The sequence below is a fragment of the Malania oleifera genome, chromosome 8 (assembly GCF_029873635.1).
Source record: "Malania oleifera isolate guangnan ecotype guangnan chromosome 8, ASM2987363v1, whole genome shotgun sequence".
Taxonomy (NCBI): domain Eukaryota; kingdom Viridiplantae; phylum Streptophyta; class Magnoliopsida; order Santalales; family Ximeniaceae; genus Malania; species Malania oleifera.
In genome coordinates, this window is record NC_080424.1 from 1,904,146 (window position 1) to 1,930,506 (window position 26,361).

The 26,361-nt window shown below is 36.6% G+C and overlaps 1 protein-coding gene across 7 annotated transcripts in view; it reads right to left on the reverse strand.

Moving 5' to 3' along the window:
* Positions 1-26,361, reverse strand: part of LOC131162464 (uncharacterized) — a 75,619-nt gene that overhangs the window by 9,114 nt on the left and 40,144 nt on the right. For 5 of the 7 annotated variants that reach the window (XR_009138819.1, XM_058118963.1, XM_058118964.1 and 2 more), the window contains 3 exons: positions 21,442-21,525; positions 13,944-14,145; positions 8,460-8,659 (listed from right to left, as the gene is read on the reverse strand). Coding sequence is in view for 5 of the 7 variants with exons in the window: in XM_058118963.1 (XP_057974946.1) it covers positions 8,460-8,659; positions 13,944-14,145; positions 21,442-21,525 (486 nt within the window). In the remaining 2 variants the exon portion in view is untranslated. Of the gene's footprint in view, positions 1-8,459; positions 8,660-13,943; positions 14,146-21,441; positions 21,526-26,361 lie in introns of those variants that run through there. The other 2 variants (XR_009138820.1, XM_058118967.1) reach the window with 2 other exon arrangements.

The following is a 26,361-nucleotide window of genomic DNA, read 5'->3' on the forward strand; positions in this document are numbered from 1 at the left end:
TATGGGCTTTGTTCTTTAAGTAAAGCGAAAGACAGAGTTTGTAATGAAAGAAGACTTTGTAATAAAAGATAAAATGGGCTTCGGCCCACAGTGCCTTGGCCTGATTTCTACATCTCGGCTCGCATGGACTCGGCCTAACCCCCACACGGTAACTCGGCCCAAACTCGCACGTGCACCTAATCCCCTCCAATGCTCGCTAGCTGTCTCCAGCGTTCTCCCAGCTCCCCACTGGTCTTCCTCCATCCTTATTCATGTTTGGCCCATAGCAAATAACTTTCCCCAAAAACACATGAGAGACAAATTCAGAACTATTGAGGCAAAGAATACATACATTGGGAGATAATTCCTCAGAAGGCCTCCTACTCTGCAACAGATTGTTAGAGTTAACTCTTTTAAGAACAACCAACCAAATAAAAGCCTTAATTTCAGAGGAAATTTTGGCCTTCCAAATCATATTTAAGAAAGAAAAGAACATATTCTCTTGGGACAAGAACTCAAAGAAAGAATTGCAAGAAAATTCTCCTGACGACTCCAGCACCCTCTTCCTCACATCTTCCATATTGGTAGGACAGCAACCCTCCAATAAACTCAACAAAGACACGAGCCCCACCACACTTCTATCATTCAAAGATCTACAAAATTAAAATCCCACAAAAAATTCTCCCATTAGAAAGCAAAAAGGAAGAAATACAGACATTATGTAATGAAAGACAATATAAACGAGAAAACAACATGAAAAAGCTGAATCCTCCACCCAAGGGTCTTCCCAAACAAAAATATGCTTCCCATAGCCCGCCTTAAATTTGGTATTAGGAATAAAATGTGGATAAAGCTGAGATATAAATCTCCAAGGACTCTCACAAGAAGATTGTACATTAGTATCCCATCCATTTCCTTGTATGCCAAATTTACTTTTTAATTACTTTATGCCAAAGTGAGTTTTCCTCCAAAGAAAACCCCCTGTAACCATTTACTCATTAAGGCAATGTTTTTAGACACCAATTCCCAAGACCCAAACCCCTTCTTTTTTAGACCTACACACAACCTCCCATCTATTCAAATAATCTTTCTTCTCACCCAAACCCAAACCAAAGAAAGTCTCTCATGATTCTCTCAATAGTCCTAGCCACCCAGCAGGAACTTTAGAAATAGATAGAAAGTAAACAGAAATACTAGAAATAAAATACTGAATATGAGCTACCCAACCACCTAAGCTAAAAAAAAAAGCACCCTTCCACCCATCAAGATGCTTAAACACCTTCTCTACCACGGAAGCCTAAAAGCCCACAGATCAAGGATTACCACCGAATGGAAACCCTAAATGCAACAAAGGCCAGTCAAGGATAACACACCCTGCTAAAGGAGCCAACTCTAAAGATCTATCACCTCCAATATTAATACCTACAATCTCACTTATTCCTAAATTCACTTTTACCTAGAGACATACTCAAAAGTTGCAAGACGGTGAGCATGTTTAAAAGAACTCCCCATGATTATCTAAGAATAATATAGTATCATCAACAAAATAAAGATGAGAAACCGTGACCTTGCCATTACCCACTCCAATACCTCTCATTAACCCTCTATAGACCATCCTATCCATCAATCTACTCAAACAGTCAACAACCAAGACAAACAAAAAATGCAGACAAGGGTTGATGTGTTTAAATTAATTAGTTTTAAAGTTTGTTTTTAGCATTAACTAGTATAGGATTATGTGTATTTGGGGGCTTATTTGTAGTACTTGAGCATCTTAGGGGTACGTTTGTAATCCCATGTAGTTTTAGGGGTATCTGTGTAATTTCAATGTTAAAATGCCTTCCTATAAAGTGTGAAACCATGTTGTAACTTGTAAGTAGGTTGTTGAATTTGAATTGAATTGCACATGAGTTTTCCCCCTTGTACCACCTCTCTCCTCTCTTCCCTTTTTTTCTCCTCTTCAATTTCTTCTTATCCATTCCATGGCTGCAGATCCTTGATGCTGCCCTGGCATCATTTGCCATCAGAGCCCAAATTTTATTTCCATTCTTCCATTTCAATCCACCCATTTTCCTGTCTTTTCTCTTCTTCTCTTCGTTGTCTCTTCTTCTTCTCCTTCTGTTCTTCATTGTTCTGTCTCTTAACTCTATGCTGTCTTCTAATTTCTGTCTAATCTGCTGCTGCCTCTCTTTCCTTCTCCCTTGTTCTTCCTTCCTTCCTTTTCTTCTCATCTTCTCTCTTTTTCTCTCCCTTAACTCTCTCTCATTTCTCTCGCTCTTTCTGAATTCCAGAATTTCCATTCAGTTTCTCTCTCTATCTCTCTGAATTCTGTAATCCACTAGCTGTCTTACATCAAAATCAATGCAAATGACTTCCAATTATTTCCAACCTTGCTTCAAACCACATAACTCCAACAAATAACTTCATAAATTGCAGGAAAATGGCAGAAACCTGAAGCCCAGTCATCTATAAGTTCCAGAAATCCCAGCTGTGTCCTCAACTTCTAAACATCCCTTTCCTGGAATATTCTGAGACATCTCCAATACCATAAAAAACAGAACCCCATCAAAGATCTTCCCTTACAACTTTGTTGCTGTCCGAACACTGGAGGCCCCCGCATGCACCGGCCAAACATCTCCGGCTTTTCGCCCATCAAAATCCCTTACCTCCTGCTCTTCTTTCATCACACCACCACCACCAGTACAATCGTCATCCCTTGATCTCCCTTCACCCAAAATTTCATCACCAGAAAGTCGCTTCCAGTGACTCACATGCTAGTAACATGTGTAAGAAATCCCCTGTAACTTCCAGAATCGTGAGAATTGGTTCCAGCCTCGAGAATTTGGTGTTTTCTCCTGAGATTATGATTTGCAGCATGATATTTTGGTTCCCAGACTTGATATTTGCAAGTGTGATAATTTGCTACTAAAAGCAAGAAATTTTTGGAAATCAGGTTTTATTGCTGCATTTGTGAGTTCTATGAGTGAATTTGTTTCATTTCTATGTGATACCCAAGATTAAAGTTGACTTGAAGGTAGCCCTTGAAAATAGAGAGTCAACTCGTGATTTTGCATGAACAGATTGAGAACTGTGGTCAAATTGTGTTGAGGGCTTTTGGTGATATATATTTGCAGTATATATGTATAAATCCAGCAATACGGTGACAAATTATTGGAAAAAGGAATGACATTTATAATACCTTGGGCAAAAAATCAAGCTTTTCTACACCTCTCTCAAGCGTGGAGGAAATGTTTGCAAAATCCTCATCGATGGATGATAACCTATGAATATGGTTTCAACAAATGGAGTCACTTGTATGCAACGTCACTGAAAGCTTTTATGAAATATGTTTAGTTCCTATTCAAATGGGTGATTATTTCGCTAATGTTTGGTGTGGTATCATAACTATGAAGATTGGTCATGTACTCCTTGATTCTCCTTTGTGTATGATTTGGGGGTGACTCAAGGACATGAGATATGTATTCCAATATAATGGGAAGAAAATCATTTTGAGGTCCACAATGCTAATCAAATCTGCTGGAGTTACTCAACTTGAAGACACTACAAGCAAGGAAATGGATGTCTTGGATGACATCCAAAGTCTTTTAGACATTCCTATTGTAGAATTTGTCATCCCGATGAGTTCATTGATGCCAATTCTCATTTCAGGTCTATGGTGCTATCAATTGAACATGGTATCATGTCTCAAGCACTAACTTCCGAAGAATCCAAGTTTGCTTCTTACTTCTAATCCTCCAACATTCCAAAATTCAAGGCTGAATTTTTTATAATTGGGGGAGATTTGATGTAGGACAAGAAGCCAACCCATGGGTTGACCCTTGTTGGAGATTAATAGAGATGCATGGGACAAAGATTGATGTGTTTAATTAATTAGTTTTCTTGTCTGTATTAGTATTAACAGTATAAGATTATGTGTATTTCGGGGCTTGTATGTAATACTTGTGTATTTTAGGGGCATGTTGATGTATATGTATAATTTCACTGTTAGAGGCTTTCTTATAAATAGTGTGTGAAAGCCATATTTTAAGTAGGTCGTTGAATTTGAATTGAATTGAACGAGAGTTTTCCCCCTTGTATCTCCTCTATTCCCTTTCCTTCTCTTCAATTTTTTCTTCTCTCCCATGGCTGCAGATCTTTGATGCTGCCCTTGCATCACCTAAACACAATTAGGAACCAAAATAATAGGCTGAATATCTGCAACATGCAAAGATTTACTCTTCTTACTTCTTAGGCACCAAAGTGATGAAAGTAGAATTAATACTTGTTAGGGCTTGAAATACCTTGTTACATTACCCACTTTACCTAAAAGCTTAAGCTATTAGAGTTGTGGTTCAACAATGTATTACAGGAAGTCCAGGGTACTAGTCTCATTGCCCGCCTTTATTGTGTACTATTTTAAAAAATTATAGTATTCCCTGTAACAGGAGTTATTCATTGTGTGTTTCTCCCCACGTGCTGTCAGGCTGCACCTGAGGGGTGGTGTTAGGGCTTGATACACATTGTTGGCCCACAACCTAATAGCTTAAAATTTTAGGTAAAGTGGTAATCTAACAATACTCTTGCTAAAAACACCATTAAAAAGGAAATCCTTAACAATCCTCATTAAATCCACTTTGGCTACACCCCAACAATCCTGGAAGAAACCCATATTAAGCCATCTAGACCTTGCACCTTATCCCTATTCATCTCAAACAGAACCTAACTAGCCACACTTTTCTTAAAAGTGTCTCCAACCAACCAAGACTGTTGATCCAAGGAAATGGGATTCCACTCAAAACCCTCAATCATTGGCCTATCTCGATCCTCAGAAAAAAGATCCCATTTTGTTGAGGGGTATCCACATAGGAACCTTGATGAACAATTCTATTTTCTTGAAGATAATGTCCCAAGATATTATTGAAATATTTTGTACCATTATCAGTACGTAAAGTTCGAATGTGAGTTTGGAATTGTGTTTGAATCATGGAGTGGAAACTAGCAAAAGTAAAACAGACTTCAGCTTTATCTTTCAACAAGTAAAACCAACAAATATAAGTATGATCATCAATAAAAGTAACAAACCATTTCGTGTGAATACAATTAAGAGAGCGTGAAGGCCCCCACAAATCACTGTGAATCATAGTAAAAGGTTTGGATGGTTTGTATGTGGACTTTGGAAAGGAATTACGTTGGTGTTTTGCAAGTTCACAAATTTCACACTGAAATTCAAAAGACGTTTTATTTCAAATGGAAGGAAATAAACGTCTTAAGTATTGAAAATTTAGATGACCCATCCTAGGATGCCATAACAAATTTCACTATCCCTAAAAACAGATGCAGAATCACAAATAACAGTTTTACATTATTCACTCGTATTTGCCTCCTCAAAGTAGTAGAGTCCCTCACACGCCTTAGCACTACCAATCGTCTTTCCCGATGATAGGTCCTGGAAAACACAGTGAGAGGAAACGAATTTAGCAGAGCAATTGAAATCTTTTGTCAACTGACTAATGGATAACAAATTGCAAGACAACTTAGGGACATGTAGGACAAATTTTAGAATTATAGAATCAAAGATTCGAATACCCTATGCCCGCAACAGATAAGAGTGATCCATCTGCAATTTTAACTTTCAAATTTCCGACACATGGTGAATAGGATGAGAACAGATGATAAGAATCAATCATATGATTAGAGGCACCAGAATCAATTATCCATGGTGATTTGTAATGAGATATGGTATTTAAGGCTGTCAAAAAATTACCTCAGTGGGCAAAAGAACCAAATGGAATACTTGTGGAAGACTGACCCGATGCTTGAATGGTAGAGAGCATTTTATAGAGTTGCTCCAACTGCTCTAGATTGAATGCGCCACATGGAGTGGAATTGTTATTTTTCTCACCTTGTGGTTTCCGAGCTGGGTTATCAATAGCAGCCTAGCAGCCACGATTTTTTTGATTCTATCTCGGCTTCCAATCTGCAGTCTTCCCATGTATTTCCCAACAATTATCTTTTGAATGGCCCAGCTTGAGGCAGTGCTCACACAAGGGTCTCCCTTTTTGAGTCTTTTGGCCTGTACCTGCAGGAGTTCTCGAGATTAGGGCCGACATCTCAGGCCCATTATTTTCAGTTGGTGCCTTCAGCATAACCTTGCAACAACTTTCCTCACCTCTCACCTCCGCAAAGACTTCTCAAGTCGAAGGTAGAGGGTGTCGGCTGAGAATCCTCCCTCGCACATCGTCTAGGTCGCGGTTGAGTCAGGCCAAGAATTCAAAGACTCGTTCATTCTCGAGTCTCTTCTTGTAGCAAGGTACTGTGTCCAGAGCATTCCCATTCTTCCTCAACACTTAGGTCGAGCTCTTGCCAAAGATTCGTCATCTCCATGTAGTAGTCGGTGGCGTCTCTCTCTCCTTGCCGCATCTGCCATAGCTAAGTCTTTATCACAAAGATCTAAGAGTAGCTTTCAACATCGGAGTACGTCTCTCAAACAGCATCCCAGACATCCTACGCCGTCGGTAAGAACAGGTAGGTTTTGCCGATTGAAGGCTTCATGGAGTTTACGAGCCATGTAGTTGCCATGGAGTTCTCGGACTTCCACTTCTGCAAAGCTGTAGTGTCGGTTGAGGCAGGCTTCTTCCTCTCGCCGGTAAGGTATCCCAACCTTCCTTTGCCTTCAATCACAAGTTTGATGGAATGGACTGAGCCCATTCACGGAAATTTTTTCCGTTCAATCTCTCCACCGAGAGTGGAAAAGACGAGTTGTCTAGCCCATTCAAACCCACGATGGAGGTGGCTTCAATCTTGCCGTCGAGAGCTTCGGAGGTGCTCGACCCTTTGCTGTTGACAGCGTCGTCTGCCATTGCTAACTAAGGTTTAGAGACCCTAACTTTGATACCATGAAATCAAAATAGGTTTTATGTATTTCTTGAATGATTTTGTACAAGCCAATACACAATATTTATAATACAATCAGGAATTCTAAATATGGAAACAATCTACTCCTAAAAGAATCTCTCTCAATAATATATATACCTCCCTAAATTACTCCAAGATACTCGGGATTTCTACAGTTATCTACCACCTTACATCAAAACTTTAGTATTGGTAGTCACTTGCTCTCTGTAAAATACCAGCTATTTTACATGAATAAAAAGCATACACATGGAGCAACCCCCACAATATAATTTAATTTTAAATAATAGGGTCTCTGGGGTCCAGTAATTGTGTCCAATGCAAATATGAGTCTGCTTGTTGAATCCCTCAGATTTCCAAATATTTGGTTCCATGGACACGGTGAAAAAATTTCTAAATTTTGGACATTATTAGAATATTTTGTTATGAATTGAAAGTTCATTTTACTAATTTACAACCAGAGCTAATGCAAGCACAGTATATAAAATTCTAATAGAAGGTTTGTTAATATATATATAAAACTAACACAAGCAGTGTAATAGCTGATGTTGAAAAATATAATGATTTGGGCGTAGAAGAAATACCATACTGATACTAATAGATAAGAGTTTGTGTTTACTATTATGATTATTAGATTTTTAAAGGCCCTAAAAAAATCATGAGAGAGAGAGAGAGAGAGAGAGAGGGACATAGTTAAGTCCATTAATCGGTCATTTGATAAAATTAAGTGTTAAATTCTGAATTATCCTTTTAGGAGAGTCTCAAAATTATCAAAGAAGGGCCGAAACAAATAAAACATTAGTTAAAAAATAACAGAAAATTACTGAAAATAAAAATGACTAAAAATATTCAAGACAAAAAAACAAAAAATATTCCACTCTTGCTGGACATGGGGGCTTGAACCAATTGAAATGCTGAAAGATTTCATTGGGTGGGAAAAAGCAAGTGGCTGTATTCTGGTCATTCAGAATGAACAATTAGAAGAAGAAGAGTGAGGCACAGTTTGATTTTCTAACAAGGCAGATAAAGGAGTAAACGCACAAGAACTATTGAATATTCTTTGGTTTGGTGTGTCAATCATCTTCTTCATAGGAGGAGCAGCACATAATTGATTAGCGAAAGAAGAGGATGCAGGAGGGAGTGGTTCACAGTCACTGGTAGTGTGTCCATCTCCATTAGATCTGGCAGTGGGAGGACATAGATGATGAGGTTGTCATTGGTGTTGATCATCACCACCATAGAAGTTGAGTTTCTCATCAATCATGGGAGGAAGTGTTCGTATGTGGTCAAGTGAGGAAGTCTTGGGAGGGCAGCTGTGGGGACTGGGGAGGATGAGATCATGGAGAATTTGTTGGGAGGTGATTGTGAGAGTCTGAAAATCATTAAGGGATTGATTGATCACTGACTGAATAAGAGGATAGAAGAGGGTGTTCAGAGATACAAACATATAAAGCTGGTTCCTTAATTTTGAAACTCATTCAATCAACCAGCCCATTGAAAAGTTAATAAGAGCAAAAAAACCAAACATTAAAGTAAAAGCATAACTAATTTGTTTGAGAGCAACTTACATGGAAAGGTGCAGTTTCCTTCCAAATTTGAAGGCAATTGATACCTTGCAAAGGCTTTAGACCCAAGCGATGCAGTCCAGATTGGCTGAATTTCTCAAACAGGGAATATTTTTCAACAAATTTGTTCCCTTCAATTATAGCACTGTGTCTGAAAAGCGTTCCATGAAACAAGGAATCCGCATTCAACATTGAGCCTTCATCTGTTACACATATTTTAGTAGAATATTTGTAAATGTCCTTAAAGAATAAAGAAAATGTCCTTATTGAAATTCAAATTAAAATAATTTTGCAAACATTATCAGTAGGAATGATATGACACGAAAGCTGCCAAGAATATGCATCCAATCCTCCAATCTTTTAACCATACTACTATGATACAAATACGTACATCAATACTAGCACATATTGAACATTTTCCGGGGAGATTTTACATTAAATCTAAGGGTGTAAAAGAGTCTAACCAGCTAACAAGCTCCTCAAGCTTGACTTAGCCAACAGCTTGGTTTGACTCAATTTTGTTCGACTCAAGCTACTCAAGTAGCTTCTTGAGTCGAGATCAATCCTCTTAATACTTGACTCAGCAAGCTTGCAAGCCTAATTGAGTTTGCCTTGTTTGTATCTTTCATTTTTATGAAATAATAAGCATCACTCTCTTCATCAGTTATTCAAAGAGCCCATTCTGCCAGAACTCTCCATAGCCTACTTGTAACGCCCCAAAAATAATTATTACAGAAAGATATAGTGATTTGCAAAAAAAAAAATTAAAATAAAATAAAATTTTAATTTTAATTTAAATTTTAAAAAAATAAATAAATAATAAATTTTAAATAATTAAATAATTATTATTAATTAAAATAATATTATATTATAATATATATATATATATATATATATATATATATAATCTAACCTTATATTATATATTTTTATATAATCTAATCTAACCTTACTGAAGCCTCTCTGTAGGAAGGAATTGATTTTTTTTTTAAAGAAGGCAGAACGCCCTTTTCCCCCTTGAGCGTCCGTCTCTCTCCTTTGTTCTCTCTCCCACTCTTCTCAATTTCTCGGTTGATATTCGGCCGATTGAAAATCAGAAAATACCGCTAAACTCCATTCTCGGCCATTGACATTTCTACCGGAGCGGATTTATTGTAGGAGTAACGTAGGCATATCCCCTGAGGTAAGGTAAATTCACACTTTTACCTCAGTTTTTCTTAAATCTTAAGTCGAATTGACGATCGAACACCACCATGAGAACTTAGGAATGATTCTCTACAAGTCTAGCGGAGCAGATTTCTCGTGGGGTCGTCGTAGGCATAGCCCCACAATTAGGATAAGGGGGTTATTTAGGAATTAATTTTTATTTAATTAATGTAGATCTGAAAATGTTAAAATATTGGATATTCTAGGGTTGAACTGAGTAAGTAGGGTTTTTAGAATTTAGGGTTCGGGTGAGCGCTGCGGATATAATTTCGAGATCCCTGCAGGCGTAGTTTAGGAAACCAGGTAAAGGGAATAAATTATAGCAATATTTTTTATATTATTGATTGAATGAAAATGTGAAAAATGAAGCTATGACATTTTCCCCTATGAAATTAGTATATTATGAATATAAAATAAAAATTGTGTGGCATATGATGTATACTGAAAAATGTAAAATATGATGAGTATTTCCTGAGAAATTGATGAAATGAGAACTATCGATATGTTTGCTGGAAATGATGAAAATGATATATAAATACGTGTATAGAAATGATTTTTATGAAAATGGGAAGTATGAATTCCGATTTGAGTATGTTGAGAAGCATTGAAAAACGTGAAATGAGTTATATGCTAGCACGAGAATGAAATGAATGTGAAATGAGATATATATGTATTATTATGAAATGAATTTTGAAATGTGAATTATGAAATACGTATATTAGAAAATGAATATGAAAATGGGAATAATGTAATGTAAATTCTGCAATATGAACATTGAAATGTGGGAATTGAAATATGAATATTGAAATGTAAATATTGAAATGAGCATACTGAAATGTGAATATGACAAAATAAATGCTGAGTTGAGAATGAGAAAATGAGAATATTGCAACGTGAAAAATGCAATATGGAAATTGAAATGTGATGATGGAAATGAGAATACTAATTGTGAATATTGGGGAAATGTGAACATTGCAAAGTGCGAAAGTTGTAATGGGATCATTGAAATGCAAATGATGAAATGCCAATACCGCATAAGGATTGCGGGCATGTGGCGATGATAACCCTGATGGATGGATATGGAAACCCTAATGATGGGTTGTGATTAGGGGTGTACACGGTTCGGTTCGGTTCGGTTTTTACCAAAACCGCCAACTGAACCGAACTCCTCGGTTTTCAAAATGACTGAACCGAAACCGAACCGTATACCGTCGGTTTATGAACAAACCAAACCGTGAACTCTACGGTTCGGTTCGGTTATTTTCGGTTTTACCGAATTTTGAACTATCAAAACAAAATATTACTTGAGCTGGGCTGCATCAACAGGCCACAGCCCATTGTGAAATTATAAAATTCCTGGGCTAAGGCTTTAATAGCAAAGCCCAAAACGTAAGACATGTTGAAAGGATGATCCACATAAAATATATAGGGTGGGATACCAGTTCTCTTCCCATTTCCAACCGATGTGGGATGGGCCGATGGCTAGCATGTGGTTCCTAGCTTCCTGCATATGCCTTGGCAAATCTGTACTTCCCCAGTTGCCCTCTTTGCAGTTCGTCGGTGGCCTCTCTCTCTCGCAAAAACACACACACACAGAATGTGAGCAACAGGTTATTCACAAGGACATAAAGACCAGTAATATAATGCTGGATGGAAACTTCATCGCAAGGCTTGGGCATTTTGGATTGGCGAGGCTCATGGTCCATGGATCATGACAAGAGCCCTGTTTCGACTCTAACTGCGGGAACAATGGGGTACCTTGCCCCAGAATATCTTCAGTATTGGAGAGCAACTGAGAAGACTGATGTTTTCAGCTACGGTGTGGTCATACTTGAAGTGACTTGTGGGAAGAGGCCAATTGAGAAAGAAATAGGTACTCAGAAAATGATCAATTTGGTTGATTGGGTCTGGAAATTGCATTCTGAGGGAAACATTATTGAAGCAGCAGAAAAAAGGTTGAGTGGGGAGTTCAAGGAGGAAGAAATGAGGAAGCTGTTGCTTGTGGGTTTGAGCTGTGCAAATCCAGATTGCATGGAGAGGCCTTCCATGAGGAGAGTCTTTCAGATCCTTAATGACGAGGCAGAGTCTGTGCTTGTGCCAAAGATGAAGCCAAGTCTCTCTTTCTCTTCCAGGTTGCCTTTGAGTCTAGAAGACATCATGTCAGATGGCGAAGAGTGCAAGACTCCGTAGCACCGTAGCATCTCTTGTATAAAATTATACAATTATTATTTACTAATTCGGTTTTCGGTTTTTCGGTTCGGTTTTGGTCCAAAACCGAAACCGAAACCGAAACCGAAATTTTTTGTATTTCAAAACCGAAACCGAAACCGCAAACCGAAAAACCAAACCAAAATGTGTTTCGGTTCGGTTTCGGTCCGGTTTTCAGTTTTTCGGTAAATTTTGTACACCCCTAGTTGTGATATTGAGTACGGTACCATTGCTAGAGGTGTTAGTGCAACCACACAGTCTCGTGGAGAGTGTGGCGTGGGGCAGTCGACTGAGCTATTTAGTAGAATTGTTGTGTCCCCTGAGTCCAAATTAGGGCAATAGGCCGGTCAGTCGTACTACAGACGCATGGATGGATTTCCAATCTAACCGGGTAGGCCAACCGCAGTTAGATCCAGCCTTATGGCCACACAACCCTATTCATGGGGGGAAGCATGATGTGGAAAAGAGATCCTCAGGGCCGCCATGAGTTACAGACGCGAGGTTGGTACTGAATACCAAAGATACTCGTGTGCTGGATAGTGAAATGGAAACAGAAAATGAGAAATAAAGAATAACAGAATTGAAGAATGGATATGTGTGAGTTAATAACATAAATAATAAAGCGAAATAAAACTCTCCGCCTGAGGGTTTACTGAGTAAGGTGAGTACCCTGATAGGTATCAGATATAGTCATATTTGACGGCATAACGTATTAGGGCAGAGGGAAGCTACTTGTACGGATAGATAGACTTCCCTATTTTGGGGAACTTCGCTGATAAACATGGGTTGCATGCGAATGAGATTGGAAATGGAATTAAAAGCTTATAAAAGTTTTTGTTTTATATCTATATGATTATGAGCATATATATCAGTGTATTCCCACAGATGAATTGATGATTTGAAAAGTACAATGTGTTATAACTGAACTTATATTGTCACACACTGTAAATAATTTATTCGGTCTTACTGAGATGTGTCTCACTCGAATTATCTAAACTTTTCAGGAAACAGAGACAAACCAGGTGATAGGGCTCCGACATAGTGTGGGGCAGATACCCTGACATATAAGGTGAGTTTTGGACTAGGGAGGTGTAATTCCCCTAGGGTTGCATTATTTTTGGGTATGATAGAAATGTGTGTATATGTATGTTGATACTCTGGATATTATATTCTGAATGGTATGTACATAATGTCTTCTGCTATTAGGCTAATATAAATAAAATGTCTGTTTACCCGATACCTAATGCGAGTCGGGTCATGTGAGTGGTATCAGAGTTGTTGACGTGGCCGATGTGATGTTTGATGTGTATGATTTAATTATTATTGATGATTTTAAAAAAAATAATCGTATGAAAAATCGGGGCATCACACTACTGATTATGGAGTAGTCCATGTTTGACATACTATCCTAGTGTTCACTCCCTCTATTCCCAAAATTTATTCCTCTCGTGTGGTTACTGCTTACAATCTGAATAATGGAAGACTTGTTGATGTCTTCTTCAGCGTGCAGAGTTATTGGCTTGCGTGAGCAAGAAGAATGCCTTCTGTAATGCACATAAGATATAAGCTACAAGACCCTCTGAACACTTGACTAATCCACCCGGATAATGATCCTATCCCTCTACCCTTCTCCACTTAAATACATGACAACTTCAGTAGTATTTTAGAATTTTTTTTCTGCACTTTATCAATCAATGCACTGCAATAAGTTGTGATATTTTTAAAATTATATCTTCATCCTGCCTAAGTTTCCAATATTAAAAATACAAGAATTAGCACAAAAGAAAGCAAACATTACTTTGTAACGCATTTACATAAAAGTAACAGAAAGTAGAGAAATCAAAACCTCATATGACAAAATATTTGAAATATGTTTGATTCAAATTTTAAGTTTGGATGTAAACTGCTTGCACAGCTCTTCTGTTTCAATAGAATATTAATGGCATCATTCATTTTTGTTCCTTTTCTTTTCTAGCCAGCAGGACAATAGATAAAAACAAATAGTCCAAATCTATTCATTGATTATACTACAAGAAGGAAAATTTGTTAACATGGCAGTTATTTTCTATTCACCTGTAGCTGATTCAGTGAAAGTCAATGCAGGACAATTCCCATTCTCCTTAAAGTTCTCTTGAGGAAAGGAGGAACATTTACATTCGTCATGACACAATGAACATTCTACAGTCTTCCTTTGCTGCTGCCGACGCAAAGCCTTCCCTTGACGCCCTATTACAGGACTTCTAGTCAAGGCTTCTGGAAAACATCTATAAAGAAGCTTCAAAGGGACCAAAATGTGAATCATCCTAATCACAGCGAAATGCAAGAAAAAAAAATTAATTACAGAAACTTTAAAAGGAAGAAAGTCCCACATTTTCTACGGTTCAGGTCTCTGCTTGAGATGTATGCATGGATTCAAGATCTGGCTCTGGGGCATTTGCTAGATGATTGAGAAGTGGGCACAGGGTAAGGAACAAGTAGATCACTTAGATTAGGGTGTGCAGGATCCTAGTTTTCATGCATTAAATTTCACCAACTGATTTTGGGTTATATGGAAATTCAAATCAACTTGCGAGTTGAACATTCTGATCTCAAGAATTTAAGATTTCATGGCAACAATATTATTTTCAATATAGGACTACAACAATTATTTTATAAATTGTATCAATCAACAATTGGTAGATTCATGTACACCACCTATGTAGCACTAATTGCCCTAAATATCTTTACACACAAAGCCCAGATAAAGGAGTAGGGTTGCACTGTGTAGTTGACAGCCAAGATAAAAATTTTCAGATCTATATGATATAAATCCTTTACTAAATATCACTGGAGTGTTCCCTACGAGCAACACATGCACTTATACCACTCGGGTGTAGTGAAAAATATATAAGAGTAGACCAGGCCAGATCATTCTAGACAGAAGAGGGTTAAGAAGTTAGTATCGGGAACTAGGATTCAATTAGCAACTTGGAATATAGGGACACATGGGAAAAAGTATGGAGTTAGTTGACATAATGAATCAATGATTAGAAGAAAAATAAGCAGAATCTGTATCCAAGAGACTAAGTGGTAGGGTAAAATGCTAGAGAAATTGAAAAATAGAGATTTAACCTTTGGCACATTGGAAAAGAAAAATATAAAACTGGGGTAGGAATCATTGCAGGAAAAGACCTAATAGATTATGTGGTAGATGTTAAAAGAATAAGAGATAGGATTGTAAAAATCAAGATATCTCTAGGCCTAGAGATAATAAATGTCATTAGTGTGTATGCTCCCCAACTAGGCTTAGCAGAAAATCTTAAAATACAATTTTGGAAAAAATATGGATGGTTACACAAGAGAGATACTAGGGTTTGAGAAACACAATCATAAGAGCTTATTTGAATGGACACATTTTAAAGGACAATAAAGGCTATGAGAGGATACGTTAAGGCCAGGGATATGTAGATGAAATTGAGCCCAGTGGTATGATTTTATAATTGGCCATCTCATATAATTTGGTTATATAATATTGAATACTTACTTTAAGAAAAGAGAAGAACATTTAATAATTTTCAAGAGTGGACGCAATAAAAGGCAATTATCCTAGGTGAAACTTTCACCATACAACATAGGGTCCCAGTAATAGATATATGTATTTAAAAATGGAAGAGAATGAGCAACATAAATCAACAAAAGGGGACTAGGTGGTCGAGCCTAGAGGGAGAAAATATAGAAAAATTTAAAGATAAAATAATGAAAGAGGGTGATTGGACAATAAGAGATATTATAGACGCAAACACTTCGTGGAATAGGATGGCTAGCTCTATTAAACGGATGGAAAAGAAGATTTTAGGTGAATCTAGAGGAAGATTCTCAGGTAGTAAAGGAAGTTGGTGGTGAGATCAAAATGTCCAAAAAGCCATAAAGATAAAAAGAATCTAGTATAAATCAAGGCAAAATTATAGAAATATATAAAAGCTTGAAAAGAATAAAGAGGCAAAATCAAAAAGCCATTAGTGAAGCTAAACAAAGAGCGAATGATAATTTATATACTATACTAGATACAAAAGAAGGAAAAAGAGACATAAACTTGCTAGAGCTAGAGAAAGAAAGTACAAAGATTCAGGTAATATAAAATGTATAAAGAACAAGAATGTTGATGTCTTGGTTAAAGAAGAAGACATAAAAGGGAGGTGGCGGAAATAGTTTAATAAGTTCTTTAACAAATACCAAATTGAAAGCTTGAACCTTGGAGTAACAAATAAGGAAAAAACTAAAAATATAAGTTTTATTCGCAAAATTAGAGACACTAAAGTTAAGATGATTTCAAAAAAGATGAAAAGTGATAAATCTATAGGACCAACTAGCATTCCAATTGAAGTTTGGAAATGTTTAGGGGATGTATATGGTAAACTAATCTTTATTATTATTATTATTATTATTAAAAAATAAAGTATATTCGATAGGGAAAATGGAAGTTACAATGTGCAGGGACAAGGAGTCACCAATTAACAATAGAAAAAAGAAAAAATAAAGGAAATAAAAAAGTTTCAAAATCACGTATGGTTAACTAATCTATTCAACACGATTATAAAAACCAAGAAAATGTCGAACGAATGGAGGAAAAGATGTTAATACCTTTGGTTGGGGAGTGTTGTTTTGTCCAACTCTTTTCCTTGCCCCTTCCATTTGAGCTCAAGATAGGAATGGTTCCACTTCTTATTTTATTCTAGATCCGGGTGCACCTTTATCTTCTTGGGATTTTCACTATGAAGATCCTTTTATAATAAGGAGATAGACGAATTATCCTCTTTGTTCGTCAGACGAATTATCCTCTTTGTTAGTCTTGTGACTATTGTTGAATAGCTGTCAGGTCTCTTTGGAAGAGTAAAAGTTGATCCTGGTCTTTGAATTCCTCAAGATTTTTTTCTCGCAAATCTTTTTGTGAGTTCTTATCTACTACTAATTTTTCCTTTTCGCTTTACAAAACTATGTGGAAGGCCAAAGCAATCCCTAAAATGAAAGCTTTTCTCTAGTTGGTTGTGCTCAATAGGATCAGCACTAATAACTTGTTGCAAATTGGGAGGCCTTTGAGGGTTCTCTCTCTCTTTCTCTCCAATTGTGCATATGCTTTGCTTTAACCGCTCAGAATCTGCTCCGCTTCTTTTCATGCATTGTAATTTTTCCTGGAGGGTATGGAACATGTTATTCAACTATTTTCAAGAATGTCGGGTTTGTCCAAAGACAGTGCAGCAGTTTTTGGCAATTTTTTTTGTTAATTTTGGTAAGAAAAAGGAACAGTGTAATGGAAATGTGCTTCATTTGCAGTATTTTGGGGTCTGTCGAAGGAATGTAACATGCATATTTTCTCAGGGAAGAAGTTATCGTATTTTTTTTGGTTTGGAAGAAGATTCATTATTTGGCTTCTCTTTGGTTTGTGGATAATGGGAACTTCAAGGGGATGTGTTTTCAGATATCCAATGCTATTGGCATTCTTTGTTGACTTGTTAGGGCATGCTGATATTTCTAAACTGTTCTTTGTGACTTTCAGATTTTTTGTTTTTGTTTCCTCTAGGGTATCTCAAAGTTAGTTAAGGACATGTATTTTCTCTTTTCTCCTGATTGTAAATTCTTAATCTATCAATGAATTTCTTATGAAAATACCTATAACATTCAAAATTGTAATAACTATTGCGGAATTAAATTTATGAGACATAAAATGAAACTGTGGGAAAAGGTAATTGAACAAAGAATAACATTAGAAACAAGTCTCAAAGAATCAATTTGGTTTATGCCTAGGAGATCGACAACAAAAGCTAATTATCTTTTCATAAGAGAAATGGAAAATTTTAGGGAAAAGAAAAGGGACTAGCATATGGGCCAATGATAGGGTGTCTAGGGAAGTTCTTTGATGGGTTTTAGAAAAGAAGGGAGTATGCAATAGATATACTGAGATCATTGAGGATATATATGATAGAATATTGACTAATATTAGGACTGTAGGAGGAGAGTTCACAGAATTTCTAATCACATTACGCGTGCATCAAGGTCCTACTTTGGGCCCTTATCTTTTTACTTTAATGATGGACGAACTCACTAAGAATATCCAAAATGAGCTCCAAGGCATTTGTTGTTTGCGGATGATATTGTTTTGATTGATGAAAGTAGGAGTGGAGTAGAATCCAAATTAGAACTATGGAGACCAACTTTAGAGCCAAAATATTTTAGGATAAGTAAAAATTAGATAGAATATATGAAACATAATTTCAGCCAAGGAGTAATATTGAAGATAACATTAAACTTGATAATCAAGAAATTAATAGCACTAGTAGGTTTCAATACCTTGATATATTATGCAAACAGGAGGAGAAATTGAAGAGGATGTATACATAGAGTTGAAGCTAGTTGGGTATGATTGTAGAATACCCTTAAAATTAAAAGGAAAATTATATTGGATGGTTATAAGACCATGCTCTATCAATAAGAATGTTGGCAAATAAAAAACAACTACTTCAAAAAGTTATAGTTGACAAAATGCAGTGGATGGGTGGTGTAAATTAAAGAAAAATTAAGCAATGAACATATTTGTAATAAGTTATGCATAGAAACTGTAGACGATAAGAAAAAGGAGGGGCTGCTTAGATAGTTTGGGCATTTGAAACACAAGCCAAGTATGCACTAGCAAGGACGAGTGATTTAGTTATTGTTACTAGTATTAGAAGGGGTAGAGGTAGACCTAAATAACATGGTGAGATAGTGAGAAATGATTTAATAGCTCTTAAGCTAGTTGAAGAAAATGCCCTTGATCGTGTGAATTGGCAAAAAAGGATTCACGTAGCCTACCCCACCTAAGCTTCTTGTTGTTGTTGTTGTATCAATAATTTTCCTCTTTGATAGCTGAGTCTGCCGGCAACGAAGGAGATTCCATTTTGTGCTCGTGGGGTGCAATGGGGAATAAGCTCTTCAACAGGAAAAATTGAGGACTTTATATTCAAAATAAATACTATTGAATGCACCCAATGCAGAGGAGAAAGCTGTAAGAGCTGGTTATCGGGATGCTGATTATGGTGATTTACTGGCTTCTGAAGCTGCAACAATTGGGTGTTGGGTGAATATGGTGAAACAGGGGAGGAAGCATAATGATGGTGCATGAGAATCCTGTTAAACATGACCAACAGGGAGTTTTGAACTTGAATTCCCAGGGATTATGCTATGGTTCCAGGAAATTGGGATTTAGTTTACATAGAGGATTTACTCCAAACTGAGGCAAGAAGCAGAATGGAAATTATAAGTTTCCAATTGAGGAGGATGGAGCTCTATTTAAGGATGGGGAAAGTGTTTTAAAATAAGTTGAGTAGGAAAGTTGCAGGTCAGTGGGCAGTATTCAAATTGATCATTTTTTGGAAATGGCAGGGGGATCTTGCACCCTTGCAGGAAAAAGAAGGGATCAAATTTCATGAACTGTGTTGGGCTAAATCAAAATCAGGAGACACCAAGGGCTCATTTAGTTGTGGAAAACATTAGTTTTTCAAGATTCGTATTAAAAAGGTAGAAAATAAAGAGTTTGTTTGAATCTGCAATTTTATTTTATTTTTTTCATTTTTTATTTATAAATTTCAAAATAATTAAAAAAAGGCAACTTGTTTTTCAATTTTCCAAAAATTATATAAGGTAATATTTTTTTATTTTGGGGTTCGAATGTGGATTTGTATAGATTTAGAAGAAACTTTATACATATATACAAATTAAAGTCCAAGATTCGAGCATCATGCTCCCACATACAAAATAAGAGTTAAGAATCTAGAAAAATAACAAAAAGATGTTTTCCAACATTTTCAATTTTCCAAAAATTATATAAGGTAATATTTGTGACTTTGGGGCTTGAATGTGGAGTTGTGTGGATTTAAAAGAAACTTTATACATTAATACAAATTAAAGTCCAAGATTTGAATCTCATGCTCCCATATACAAAGCAATAGTTAGGACTCTGGAAAAATAACAAAAAGATGTTTTTCAACTTTTCTATAAAAATTTGGAAAGTTGGAAAACAAGGTGCCATTTCTGTAATTATTTGGAAAATTAGAAATGGAAAATAAAACTACTTTCACAACCAAATAGTTCCAAAACTGTTTATTGTTTTTCTGTTTATCTCATACAAATGTTGTAAAAATGAAAAATTAACAGAACTTTTTCATGTTTTTGAAAACTAAAACGGAAAATGAAAACCATCAAGGACCCTAAAGTGTTCTTATGTTTCCATGGCCCAGGTGAAGGCAAGGCAAGTCTACATGGAGATTAGATAACATGGTGCTTTTGTTCCAAATGTGCCGTACATAGAGAAGGGAAAGGCTGAAGTTTTGAAGGATGATGTAACTGGGATTCAAAGTTTAGGCAGATAAAAAGAGCTAAATTTTTTAACAGAAATTGTACGATGATCCCATAAACCAAAGTTTGGGCAGCTCCTTTGTAACTGATTGAGCTTTTCTTTTTTTGTTGTTTTTTGGAGAACATATTGTTTTCCTTGTATTGTATACTGCTTTTCTCTTATACATTTTTTCTTATAAAAAAAAAAAAAAGAATCAGAGAGACTCATGGAAAATGTGAGGTCAGAGCATCTTTTAGGTTCAGAGGAAGAAAATGATGATGAGATGAGGAATGTGATGATGATACAGTAGAGATGAAAACAAAATTAAAGGAGTCGATTACATCTAAGTCTAGTTGCTCATGGTGGAAGATGATGCAAGGTGGGAACTTGGATGAGAATCATGTTGGGGGTACCAGGGCAGGGCTGGTGTACAGAGCTATTCGAATTTGCCAAGCATGGAACATGATTCTCGAAGATTTAATGAACAGTCTAAGAAACAACTTATAAGGGCAAAAACATGCTGCCAAGTTATTTTCAAGGTGCTTGTCATTCAATGTTCAGAAACTCTAAATCACACAGCAACAGCTGTAACAGATCTCCAAGCTCAGCAGAACTATGGAAAAAGCAGAAACAACAGAAACATCACTTACAGAAGTTCCAAGTGATTACTGTATCAGATATTAAGTTTAAAGATGGTAAATGGGATAGAATAGAGTGGGAATCAAATAATTATTTTATAGGGATCAATCCAGGGGCCAGACACAGACAATTGGGAACCACATGTACTAAAAATAAACAAAAAAAAAGAAAAAAAACAGAAAGCAACGGCAGCAACAACATCAATCAGCCAGCATGCACTGGAAATCAATTCACACTTCAGGTGCCTAGATCTTGACTAACTCCTTGAATCTTGATCTTGAGCAATAAATGAGGATTTGCAGAGTAAGTATAATAAGTTGAAAACTGTAGAATTTTTTTATGAATACATCACTAAGGCAGCTTCTATACTAAAACATAGATAGTTATGGTTGTATCCCTCCCATGAGAGTCCTAATCTTTAAGTCATGTCATGCGTCAGTGTAATGTTGTGTCTCATGTCAGGTCAACGCCCATGCTTCATTTCTGGGTCATGACAACTGTTTGATAAATCTACAATCTATAGCGAAATTAGTAAGTCAATAAATACATACATGAAAGATAAGCAAGTTATATGCTAGCATATACCATCTGAAAGGCAGCACGGAAGGCATGCAACTCAAAATTATGAAGACCAGCCTCTTTTCCCAAACTTCTCCATCTCTCAGCACTCTACTATCAAAGAGTTCTAATTAGAAACAATAAAGTTGAAGGAAAGTTCTTTAACAGAAAATAAATACAGGTACACAACAGCATGGTATTAGCAAATTAGGTAGTCAATCACTATAATAATTAGAAAAATAAAAAAAGTCAAATTATAAACAAAGACAAACAAAAAACAACTGCAAGGTCAAGAGCTACACTATCCTGGGATCAGGGGTGTGTTTACTTTGGTAAAAGCCAATTAAACTGACTTAACTGACTTAATTTGGTCAAATCAATAAAATGGTTCCATTGGGTAAAGAGCACTTGAATTTTCAGTTACTCAGTTTGGAATTAGTTTTTAATTGCTAGAGAACCAATCACACTAGAAGAACCAATTAAGGCTTTTTTTTTTAATGAAAAATTATATGTATATAAGGTTTTTCGTATTTCTGAAACACCTTTTCAATCTTTCAATCCTTCTCCCTTGATCACTAACCACGCTCAGGTGCCGAACCCTCCACAGCGAAACCTTTGGCCAGCCACCATCTAGATAGAAGTCCAAGGCTCGAACTATTCTTTTACTCCTCCTTCGATCACAATATTGCAACAAAACTGCAGTTTGATTGTTGTCCGTTGAAGGCATTCCATCATTTCTATGCATCAACCTCAAGACTCAAGGCAGTTTCTTCTTCGGAGCACCAGAATTATTATTATTGCAAAAGTCCACATGATGGAATGGATTAAAAGCAACAGCATAAGCATTGAATTCTGCCCACTCCTGTGGTGGAGGTTAATAGGAAAGATTTAGAAGCTTTTCAATTGTCTAAGGGGAAAACTTTTCTGATATTCAGCGCTATTGACATTATGTGTTGGAGTGTTCGTTTGTGACTGGTTTTTTCTCTTTTGTTCTTTAGTCTGTAGGTAGTTTGTGTTTTTTTTCTGAATTTTCCAAACTTTGTTAAGGAGACGTCTTATTATCAAGATGTATATTCTTATTCTATCAATGAAATTTCTTTTATTATCAAAAAAAAAATCAGAAGCTTGGCAATTGGTGGATAAGATGAGCTCGTGGCTGACTGATCCTGGAGGAAATGAAGCTCGATTGGATGGTTGTAAAAGTAAGGAGAAGAACGGTTAGAGGAACTAGCAAATTTGCAGTGCTTGGTGAATAACAATGGAAAGAATTTAAAGACAGGTCTTTCTGAAGGATAATTTGGAGAGAGCTGCGGAAAAAGATTACTTGCACTATGCTCCGGGATAGGATATGGAATACGGCATCTTTGTGGGCTTTTACAGCTGGCTGTTTCAAACGGCTAGCTTTTTCTGATCTTCAGCGTGATTGGAAGGCAGTTTCGTTTTGACATTTGCTTCCATTTTTTCTTTTGGTTCTCATCTCTCATAAGGAGGATTTCTTATGCTCCTTTTTGTGCATTCTCTTCTGCACTAAATTTGCAAAAGAGAAATCATACAAAGAAAGGTTCTTTCATTCAATGCATAACAGGCGGGCCTCCTATGGCTTCCTCCAACTCAATGAATGAAGGGAGGAATATGAGGAAGCCGGCTATGCAGATTTGAGTGGCGCTTAGGTTGTACTCTCACTCCTTTCTTTCCTAATGTATCTTGTTAAATTTAAGGGCATCTTGAGTCCTAGATGCTTTAGTTTTTTTAAATTCTGTGTTGGTTGAAGAGTGTAAATCAATGGATACTATTGTTTAGGAAAAACTTTTGCTACTGTATAGAACTTATTATGAATGGGTTAAATGCACTTTTGGACACTTAACTTCTAAAACTTTTCTATGTTGGTCAGTACATTTTTTCCCTAATTTGTTCACTGCACATTCTAAATTATTTCAATTCAGCACAAACCTGGTGCAATCATTGGACTGATATTGCAATGATTTAGAGGGTACAGTGATAACATTAGTAAATAAAATAAAATAAAATTGAAGTACCAAGACAAAGAAAAAAATATTGAAGCAAGCAAGCCTGAATAATTTTTTTAAAAAAAAATTTGGGGCTAAAAATTTCTTTTAACTCATTATATAAATTTGAGGAAGAGGCAACAATACTGGGCATCACACATTTACCTCAATATTCCTCTCCTCTTTCTGCCTCTTATCCTGTTCTCTATCACAAAAGTCAACATGCTATTAGAGCCAAAACCCTAACCCTAAACAATTCTACATCTAAAAAACGGTGCCAACATTCTTTTCCCCATTTGTATAGACTGTCCGCTTTGCACAATGAATTTATTTCCTCTTTATTTATTCAAATGGGGAGGTATTTTCTTGAGATTTCCATTTTTGTAGGGATCTTAATGATAGGGACTTAGGGAGATGTTGGAGCTTGCCACCTTATGTAGTTCGTTAGAGTGTAGGCATCTTTCTGAAAGGAAGGACTACTGTTTATAGATTCTTGATTCTTCTAGGGAGTACGCTTGTAAATCTTTTTTTTTTTTAACATTTAACAAATAAAAACTTGTGTTTCCCAGTTCATAGTTCTATCCAGAAGACTGAACTACCCTCAAAGCTTAAGGCTTTTATTTGGTTGGTTGTTCTTAATAGAGTTAACACAAACAATCTGTTGCAAAGTTGGGGGCCTTTTAAGGCTTCATCTCTGGATGTTTGTGCTCTTTACTTTGAAAGTTCACAATACGTTTCTCACTATTCCTTCATTGCTCCTTTTCATGGAGGGTGTGGAATAATATTTTTGCCATATTTGGAGAGAGATGGGCGCGTCCGGAATTGGAGGATTCTTTGTGGAGGTGTACGATTTTTGCAGTTTTCTGGGAGATTTTAGTTATATCAAAATGCTCAAATTTTTACAGGAAAAGGGATGTTCTCAATTATGCTTTGGGATAAGATTCATTATTGGCTGCATTGTGGGCTTTTCCAGTAGGATGTTTCAAAGGGGTTTCTTTTTCCGATTTACAGCATGATTGGCTGGCTGTGCTTTTTTTTACTTTTTATTTTTATTTTTTTATTTTTTGGTCTTTTTGTCTTTTGTTTTTTGTTCTTGTAACCTTTAAGGAAGATTTCTTATGCTCCGTGTTATACTTCTTGACCTCCTAGATAAAATGTCTTCATCATCACGGTCTTTCAACACATCTAGTGGTAAGGGTAAGATGGTATGCTTCTTAAGTTAAGGGCCTCATAGAGTTGCTGATTGCCCTCACAAGTCATTGCTCAATGCCTTGCAAGCTTCCATTGCGGAGGGGCAACAAGGACATGATGAGCATGAGGAGGAAACTCCTAGGATGGGTGCGAGCACTATGGTCACTCAGCGTGTTGGAGAGGCTGGCCAAAACAATCAAAATTACCCAAGAAAAAGGGTTAATGTTTGTGGATGTACGGATCAATACTTGTGATTGCAGGATCTATTCTTGTGGTTATAGACCAGCTTTTTAAGTATGGTATTATTTGGAAGGGGAGACACAATTGTTCTTCATGCACATCATGAAGTACTAGGGTGTTCACCAAGACATCAGCACAGGCAACTTCTGGACAAAACTTTTTAGAATCCTTGGTTTCACAGCTTGATATCACTTTGAGCTACCACCCACAGATAGATGGACAGACAGAGAGATGCAATGGGCTAGTAGAAGAGTACTTGTGCCATTCGTCACTGCCAACCAAAAGAATTTGGTCCAGCTACTCGACGTGGCCCAATTTTGTTTCAACACCTAAAAGAGTTTAACTACCAACAAGAATCCATTTAAGCATGTTACAGGCCAGTAGTCACCGCTACCTCAAATAGTGGACAATCTATACGAAGGAAAGAGTCCAAGAACATACATCTTAACCAAAGAATGGAGACAGAATGTAGAGATCACCCAAACCCCTAGAGAGCTTTTAAGCAGATGAAGAAGTGGGAAGATTAGGGGAGAAGATCATTACACTTCATAGTGGGTGACTTGGTGCTTGTTAACAGCATAAGTGGGGGAGAACATCACGAACCAAGCTTGTTAAAGGCATTATGCTTGCTTGTGACCGCTTACCTGGTATACATGGGATGGGTAACCATCATGTAAATAGTACCATAGGTTTTATTCGAAGAGAATTGTTAGATTATCACTTAACCTAAAAGCTTAAGTTGTTAGGTTGTGGGCCAATAATGCATATCAAGCTTTAACAAGTAAGTGTATGCCTTAGTGTAAAATGGGAGTATGACTTCTCGGTCAGTTTGATGCACCCTAGTGTGAGAGCTAGAATAGCATACAAAACTCTTTAGGGGATGATGAATGTTTGCCTTCGTATCCGTGTTAGGAAGTCAAAAACACTCCTTGCTGCTACCATGGAATAAGGGCGAGAAGGAAGAGAAGAAGGATTAGTAGTTGCCTAGCCGAGGAACTTGAGGCCAACATTTAGTAGACTTTTGGAGCCAATCCCAACCCCACATTGATCGAGACATCCATGAGGCATCAGTCATTATAAAACCCACTAACATTTGTAAACTCGTAAAGCCTACTTGCCTCTTTTGCTAAGCACACATTGCCTATGAAGGTGTTATTAATGAATTACATTACTTCATGTTTACCGCATGACTATCATTTGCTTACATGAATTGCTTACTTCTTCGACCTACCTTGAATTCAACTATTCAGAATGAGTCTAGTTTTTTCTATTAATTACAAGTGCATAAAAGGGATTGGCAAGGGAAGTAAGCAAGTCAAATTATGAAGCTTGTTAGTTGGAATGTAAGAGGACTATGGGGTTTAGGAAGACGAGTTTGACAAAGGAAGTCCTAAACAAATACTCTCCAAATATTGTCTTTATCCAGGAGACTAAGCCCCCGTTTGGGAGCACTTTAAAAAAAAATGATTATAGCACTTATCACTTAAAATAAGCATTTTTACAAAAAATA